The sequence below is a fragment of the Chiloscyllium plagiosum genome, chromosome 15 (genome assembly GCF_004010195.1).
Source record: "Chiloscyllium plagiosum isolate BGI_BamShark_2017 chromosome 15, ASM401019v2, whole genome shotgun sequence".
Taxonomy (NCBI): Eukaryota; Metazoa; Chordata; class Chondrichthyes; order Orectolobiformes; family Hemiscylliidae; genus Chiloscyllium; species Chiloscyllium plagiosum.
Genome location: NC_057724.1, coordinates 60761022 through 60769904, shown reverse-complemented (window position 1 = coordinate 60769904; position 8883 = coordinate 60761022). Strand labels below are relative to the sequence as shown.

Below are 8883 nucleotides of genomic sequence, written 5' to 3'. Positions count from 1 at the left end.
GAAAGGGTTCAGAAAAGATTTACAAGGATTTTGCCAGGGTTGGAGGATCTGAGCTACAGGAAGAGGCTGAACAGGCTGGGTCTGTTTTCCCTGGAGCGTTGGAGGCTGAGGGGTGACCTTATAGAGGTTTACAAAATTATGAGGGGCATGGATAGGATAAATAGGCAAAGTCTTTTCCCTGGGGTTGGGGAGTCCAGAACCTCAGGGCATAGGTTTAGGGTGAGAGGGGAAAGATATAAAAGAGACGTAAGGGGCAACTTTTTCACGCAGAGGGTGGTACGTGTATGAAATGAGCTGCCAGAGGATGTGGTGAAGGCTGGTACAATTGCAACATTTAAGAAGCATTTGGATGGGTATTTGAATAGGAAGGGATTGGAGGGATATGGGCCGGGTGCTGGCAGGTGGGACTAGTTTGGGTTGGCATATCTGGTCGGCATGGACGGGTTGGACCAAAGCGTCTGTTTCCATGCTGTATATCTCTAACACAAAAAAAAATTACTTTTGGCTACAAATTTTGACTTGTGATTGGGAATTTTACTCACAAAATGAACACATTGTTTTCAAGATAGGTAGTGGTGGATAATGGTGTTCTGACACTGCTCAGTACAAGGTTGTGAGATGTCATGAAAGTGAATCCAAACATTCCTAATACCCTTATTCTATTGACTTTGGGCTCCATCTGCCAGTATACTACATAGTGACTATGATCTTTATGTAGCTGATCATGACAATATGTGTAAAATGTATATGAATCAAAGGTAACTGCTTCTCTGAATTCCAAAAATAAATAAAACCATTTCATATTGAAACGGCTGGTTTTTCAGTTTTTGAGAAATATTCATATAGTTTATACTGGCACATGGTTTTTGCTTTGGTTGTAGCAGGGAGGGTATGGAATGGTTAATGAGGACCAGGCTGTGTACTATGAATGTCATTCGGAAAATACTGGAGGAAGTAAAAGGGTTGAGGATTCTAACCCTTACAAGCAGGAGCTGGAGGAGCACTGAAAGGAGGTGGCAGAACATGTGGGACAGGACTGGTTTCTCACACTCCTTTAGAAGTACTTTGCAGCTGTTAAGCTCTGTGCTACGATACCGTTAAATCTAAAAAGTATCCTGACTGCGTTGTGTTTGTGAGATATTCTTCACAAAATGCCATTAACCAAAAAAAATCCAAGAGATGATCAGGATACCAGTAGTATATCTTTAGACCTTTTTTTCGGATTAGTTAGCAATATAGATAAACATACTTCCCTTTTTAAAGCCTTGAAACTGTTGGTGCTTGCCTAACTTACAAGTATGTGTATGTGTATGTCTCTCTCTCTCTCTCTCTCTTTTATAACCCAGTGTGATGTAATGGTGGAAAAGTATGAAGATGTTATTGAGGATTGGTACAAAAATCATCAGGAGGAAGACCTCACCATGTTCCTCTGTGAACGGCATGTTCTGAAGCCCCATGAGACAGGTATAAACCTTTCTAACTCTAGATGTCCTGAAGACATGCATTGTGTTTAAACTACTTTAAATTTTTGCTGCAGATAGAGAACAACCATAGAAGTGGCCATAGTAACCTCCTGAAAGAATAAAACACTGTTTCCCCATCTCTTTTGGAGTGCTTTGGCATCTTTTGACAGTTAAAGGTACAGTTGTATTTGGAGTAACCAATCTATCTGCCAGTTCTGTCGGTACATTAAGATGAAAGAGATACAAAATCTATTACCCCCCCCCCCCCCCCCCCCCCAGCCTGTATTTGCTGCTTTTGTCCATAGTCTCTAACATAAAAGGTGATGTTAAAGTGATGTATCTTTATCATTGGGAGTGGAGACAAATGATATGTTGCATCTGTTGGGGACACATAAACAGAACCATTGCATTTTCACAACGCAGCAATGCAATAATGCATAATTTGTCCTTGATGTGCTTAAGGAAGCAAAAGTAGTTTGCCAAAGGTTCAAGCACAAAAGTGCATCAATAATTAAAGCACTTATTTGAATTTATTTCAGGGTGCTTGAAGGAGATTTGGAATGGCCAGAAAGGGGACCCTGCAGCGATTGATGAGGAAGAGAAGAAGAAGAAGAAAAAAAAGAAAAAAAGCAAGAGCAAAGAGGATAAGGAAGGGGAAAATAAGAAAGAGAAAAAAGGAAAGAAGAAAAAGAAACAAGAGGACACTGACCAAGAAGGAGGAAAAGACATGTCATCTGATGATGAGCAGACCCAACAGAAATCACTTCCATCCCACAGACCTGATGAACTCTAAAGACTGAAGGACTAGGCCAGAAAGTATTGATTCAGAACTGTGTATTAGGCCATTGCTGTTAAGTGGACAGTAACTTAAACCCAGTGGATCATTTTCAAGAATTTGAATTTAAATAGCTTTAAATTAATCTGATACAGTGGGGGAAAATGTCAGTTTTCTGACTGTTGGTCTGTCTATTTATATCTAATGAATCACTGCAACAACCTATTTTTTACTGTCCTTTCCAAATTCCAGTGACAGTGATGTCAAATGATACGTGGACTGTGTCTTCTGTTTGATTGCTTGAATTGAAGCAAGTTACTGTTGAGGTTTTTATGCTTGAATGCCACTAATCTGCCTTTTTAAGGATATTTTTAAAATGTTCATTCAATACATAGATCCAAAGTTGTGGGAACAGGAAAATTAATCTGTATCATACCTCTAGAAGTTTAGCCAATGAATGGGAATTTAGAATTAATTTTGTCAATTTTGCTTTGTAATTGGGGAATTGAGTCTCTAAATGCTAAAAGAATATGAGGTGTTTTGAAGTGATAATAGTGTTTTGACATTGGATTGAGCAATGTTGTGAGGTGTGCTTGAAAGCAAATCCAATGATTTCCAGATCATCAAAACACTGAAAGAGATCCAGAATGCAGAACATACCAATGCTGAAATATAAAATTGATTTGTAACATTTCATGGTTACTAGTTTTCAGCTTCAGGAAAAGGAGAGGAATTTAGAAATGCATCTCATGTATAGATCTCAACTACCAGCTTAAAAATGTCCACTTATTTAGTTTCTATAAACAAATGATTCTGTTGCATAGAAGAACAGCTCTATTGTATACTCAAGACAGATTTGTAGATTTTCCATTTTTTTGGAAAGCCATATGGGATTGCAAAATTACCTCTAAAATGCATTTTTAAAAATTGTGGAAAATTCCATGGAATAAACACAACTTGACCTAGTCAGCTTAAATCAATGGCCCTCTTGCTCTAATTTGATGTATATTACTAGTGTAAAATGTCAGTTCTATACACCAGGTGACAAAAACATTTCATTCTTCCACATGCACTAAAGTGATTTATTGCTGAACATTGCAATGAAATAAATGCATGCATTCAGTAACAAATGGGTAACAAATGCTGGCCTTGGCAGACACACTGATACTCCAGGGATCAAATTTTTAAAATTCTGTCAGCCAATTGGATTTAAATTGGCTGACTACTTTCTTCCGGTTGGTGCAAAGTCACATGATAAAACTCAGCAGGAAAGGTGAAAAAATGTTCATTGTTTTAAAGATGCAATTTCAATGCAATAATCAGGTCTTGAGGTTTGCATGATCCACTCTCATTAGTGTGATTTTTGAATTTATCTAAATTGATAGAGACAAACAATATACATGCTTATGATCCAAATTATTTTTCCCAAATAAAGGACCCTGGATTTGCTGTACTTGCAACAGACACCATTATGTTGATATTAGGAGTTTTCCACTTAACCCACCTGTTGACTTCTGTAAATTAGTATCTAATGGTGGTGTTACTATTCCTGACAATGGAAAACACTATTAATTTGGGGCACAATGATGTAGAAGTTCACAACATTTATGTTCACAAATATAGAGACATAAACCTCTGGGAGAAGTAATTTTTATATATTTATTAAAACTACAATGATAGCCTTCCTTCTAACCATGTTTGTTGCATGTGGCCTTTAGCTCATTCTGATTGACTTACTGGGAGCTCAATTTCATAATATCAGAATAATTTAAAACGAATTAATGACTGGTTACTCCAATAATTTTGAAGTGTTTTTCTAGACTACTTTGGAAATCATCCAATTTAACTGTTCTTATTCAAATATCAGAAGTATTTGTCACTGGCAACAGGTGTTAGTCAATATAGGTAGAGTGCTTCAGAATCCCAGAGCAGAGTATGTATGCATTCGCAACTATTCTACCATAACCGGCTCCTACTGAAAATTGGTGTTTTATACTCCCTTCTGTCCTCAAACATACAAGGAAAGTGGGTGGGAGTTGTGAAGTTCCTAAGACTCCAGAGGCACTGATTGGTTGGAAAATCACCTAGGTGATCTCTGTTGGGGAAGAATGCTGCAGTGTTATGCAAAACCTGGAATGTAGTTGTTTTAAACTAAAATAAAGGTAAATAAAGAATTGAGGGAATATGTAAAATGAAACTGTTAATCAGAACTCTTAGAAGCTGGCTGATTAGCTGTATTTTTGTTTTTGTTTGCAGTTTCTAAACCTCAACATTTAATAAATAGCTAACAGTCGTGTATTTAATCTTTATTTACTACAAGTGTGTCCTAAATAATTTCTGGCTAGAATTTTCTTTGTCTGCCTTTTATTAATTTAATTAATTCATCATTGGATAAACCAGGCAAAAGTCAACTTTCCTTCCCCCACCTCCTGGTGCAAAGTCTCTTGCTAAACTAATGTTTCAAATATCGATGAAAGACCCTCTTTTGTCTCTCAGCTAGGAAGATTATTGTGCTTATGTGGGTAAGGTGAATGTTATTCTCAGCAAATGCACGTGATATGTCAAATGATTTCTGGCCTTCATTATAGCACAATTCTGGCAGGACAGGACTTCCCTTTGTCCTGAGATGCCTCATTGGCCCAGCCCATTTCAACACTTACTACTTGCTTACTATTTACATGTGTCGGTAGAAGACTTTTGTATTTCCTTGTGTTGTGATCACCACTCCAGTTCCATTCTCTCTGTGCCATGCTTATTTTTCTCTTCCCCTCTCATCCTATTATATTTGACTTGCTTCTTACATGAAGAATTTGCTTAACGTGCATCGTTCACCCTGTTTTGTTCATTGTAATCTCTATGTCTTCATTAAAGGAGCTCTGTTTTTGCTCTTCTACCTTTTGAAATTTTTGGAACGTAATATTTTTGAAGCAGTTCTTTCTTAAAAAGCATCAGTTGTTCCATTGCAGCCTGTTGTCCATCTCTGGTTCAATTTTACCAGTGCTAGATCTCTTCACGTTGTATTACAACCAGCCCTCTTCCAATTTAAAATTCTGTTAGATTGTCCTTTGCTCTTATCTATTCTATCCTAAGTCTTAAGAAGTGATAATCGCTCATACCCACATTTTTTCCCTGGTCCACCTCATTTCCCAGCCCTAGATCCAACAATGCTTTGAGTTGGGCTGACAATATACTGAACATACTGATTGTGGTGAGATAAAACAAGTGATTGTGGATGCTAGAGACCTGAAACAAAAACAGAAAAAAACATGTTTGCAGAAATTTCTGTTTTTGTATGATATTGATCAAGGTGGTTCTCCTGAGCACAGGAAATTACTTGCTCTTGAAACTGGTGTTGAATTTCAAAATTGAGGCACTGATTCTCTTGTTTGGGCAGTTTCAACTCATGATGCAAGACCACCATATAACTCCGAATTGACTTTCAATCTCAGGTGTGATAGAGTATAGAAATGGATAGGAAAGAGAATGAAAGCTTTTACACAAACACTGTAGGAAAGAGTCCTATTTGGAACAGTGATTACCTCATTCTAAGCACAAAATTATCGTCTCAAAACACACGTCCCAAAATCTCAAAGTTTGTGATCCCAGTTCTTTCAGATGATCTTCCCAAAAATAGTGTTAGATATTACTTCCAGGTGGTGTTTTTGGAGTTTTACTACTGTCTATATAGGTAGAATATTAAATTCTACTTTTAAACTCTATCTAAAAATCTGAATTTTTGATGGATATCAGATTTTAAATTTCCTGTTTGTTATCCAGAAACTATATCTGTTTTTCTCATTATAGCTACATTTATTCATTATCTTAACTTCTGAATTGATACTAATAACTTAACGTGCCATTCTTTGATAGAATATTTGGGAGGAAGTGATAACTCCTTCTCCTGGTGGCAAATAATGTAAAATTCTCATTTGCTTAGATCTCTGTCCTTTCGCACAGTTTGCACACTATAGCAAACGTGGGTAGGAAATGTCTGTATTGTAATCTGAAATGATTCTGTTGGATTAATCAGTTGGTCTTTTCCTGTCTGACATTGCAAAGTGAAACCGTGTATGAAGAATGTAGATAAAAATTTTATTTAAGAAAATAAAGTCAATCCAGAAGATGTAGGCATTGCCAACAAGGCCAATGTTTAATGTTCATCCACATTTTACTTTGAGATGATGGTGTCAAGCTGCCTTCTTGAACCAGTGCAGTATTTTGTGGTGGTGGCTTGGAAGAAGAGTTTGCTAGGTCACGTTATGGGCAATTAAGCATTAGCCACATTGAATTGTGCCTGGAGTTGCATATAGCCAGGTCAGGTAAAGGCATCTGATTTCTTTCCTTAAAGGGCATTAGAGGTCGAGATGTTTTTTTTTTATACCAATCTCGTAGTTTCATGGTCACCATTACTGCATTCATCCTAAATTCCCTTAATTGAATGAATTTAAATTCAGTTACTGTGGTGGAACATGAACTTGAATGAACTTTAGGTTACTAGCCAATTAACATACACTTCACTAGACTATCTTGATATGCCAGGGTTGAAGAGTGTGATGCTGGAAAAGCACAGCCAGTCAGGCACCATTCCCCAGCTTTTCCTCTGCTACATCGATGGTGCCACCTCGTGCTCCCAAAGAAGGTTGAAAAGTTCATGAACTTCACGGACACCCTCCACCCCGATGTCAAATTCACCTGGACCATCTTGGACACCTCCCTCCCCTTCCTGGACCTCCCCATCTCCATTTCTGGTGACTGACTCAACACGGACATCTACTTCAAAACCACCGACTCCCACCCTGCCTCCTGTAAAAATGCTATCCCTTATTCCCAATTCCTCAACCTCTGCTACATCTGCTCCCAGGAAGACTATTTCTACTGTAGAACATCCGAGATGGTCTCCTTCTTCAAAGAGCACAACTTCCCTTCCCACGTGGTCGACGATGCCCTTCAATGCATGTCCTTCACTTCCTGTACCTCTGTTCTTGAAACCCACCCCTCCAATCACAACAAGGATAGAACCTCCCCGGTCCTTACTTTTCATCCCACACCTTCTGGATACATCGCATCATCCTCTGTCATTTCTGCCACCTACAAACATACTCCACCACCAAGGATATATTTCCCTCCCCACCCCAAACTGCGTTCCAGAGAGACCATTTCCTCTGTGACTGCCTTGTTAGGTCCATGCCCTCTATCAACCCACCCTCCACTCCCAGCACCTTCCACTGCTACTGCAAGAAGTAAAACCTTCTCCCTCACCTCCATCCAAGGCCCCAAAGGATCCTTCCACATCTGACAGATTTAACTGTACTTCCACACACCTCATCTACTGTGTCCATTGCTCTCGATGTGGTCTCCTCTACATTGGGGAGACAGGATGCCAACTTGCAGAACGTTTCAGAGAACATCTTTGGGACACATGCACTTAACAACCCCACTGCCCGGTAGCTGAACACTAACCATTCCCTCCCACTCCACCAAGGACATGCAAGTCATGGGTCGCCTCTACTGCCAAACTCTAATCACCTGACACCTGGAGGAAGAATGCCTCACCTTCTGCCTTAGGACCCTCCAACCACGTGGGATCAATGTGGATTTCACTAGTTTCCCCATTTCCCCTCCACCCCACCTTATCCCAGATCCAAACTTCCAACCTGGCACCACCCTCTTGAACTGTCCTACCTGTTCACCTTCCTTCCCACCTATCCGCTCCACCCTTCTCACCTTTACCCCCCACTTTCATCTATCGCATTCCCACACATCCCCTCCCCCCCCCAATTTATCTCTCAACCTCCTTCGGCCAACACCCCCTCATTCCTGATAAAGAGATTATGCTCGAAACATCAACTTTCCTGCTCCTCGGATGCTGCCTGACCAGCTGTGCTTTTCCAGAACTCTCTTCAACTCTGATCTCTAGCATCTGCAGTCCTCACTTTCTCCTATCTTCATATATCCCTATGATCCACAGGATGTTCCATGATAAAATCAGTTCATTTTTTAACTTTTAAGTTAACGCCGACAAAGTGTCCTGGATTTCCTAACCAACACACAGGAAATCTAGCAGTAGTCCTGGGAACAAATAAAGAACATGCTCTATGAAGGCCATTATCCCACAATGGGTTAAAAATGGAGGTCTTGATATTCCTGTGTTATTCAGCAGTTTTTGCAGGAGGTATATAAATGCTACTAACTTAGAGAGGAAGCTGTGTGTGACTACAATCTATCAAACCGTTTTCCTATTGAATACCAATGTTAAAATACAACATCTGGTTAAAGAGTTACCTCTGCGCATTAGCTTCGTAGTTGCCTGTCACAGAAAATGTGATGGCTTATATCCTATTACTATATAGGTGTTCTTGTATGTCAGTCAATGAAAGCAAGCATACAGGTACAGCAGGCAGTGAAGAAAGCTAATAGCATTCTGGCCTTCATAACAAGAGGAATTGAGTACAGAAGCAAAGAGGTCCTTCTGCAGCTGTACAGGGCCCTGGTGAGACTGCATCTGGAATATTGTGCGCAGTTTTGGTCTCCAAATTTGAGGAAAGACATTCTGGCTATTGAGGGAGTGCAGCGTAGGTTCACGAGGTCAATTCCCAAATGGCAGGACTATCTTACGCTGAAAGATTGGAGCGACTGGGCTTGTAT

At 39.5% G+C, this 8883-nt stretch overlaps 1 protein-coding gene across 1 annotated transcript in view; it reads left to right on the top strand.

Annotated features, from left to right (window-relative positions):
* Positions 1 to 4534, top strand: part of cnpy3 (canopy FGF signaling regulator 3) — a 25921-nt gene extending 21387 nt beyond the window's left edge. Inside the window, exons 5-6 of the mRNA XM_043705013.1 lie at positions 1347 to 1464; positions 2003 to 4534. Of these exons, the coding sequence (XP_043560948.1) occupies positions 1347 to 1464; positions 2003 to 2256 (372 nt within the window). The 3' untranslated portion in view covers positions 2257 to 4534. The remainder of the gene's footprint in view (positions 1 to 1346; positions 1465 to 2002) is intronic.
* The last annotated feature ends 4349 nt before the right edge of the window (positions 4535 to 8883 follow it).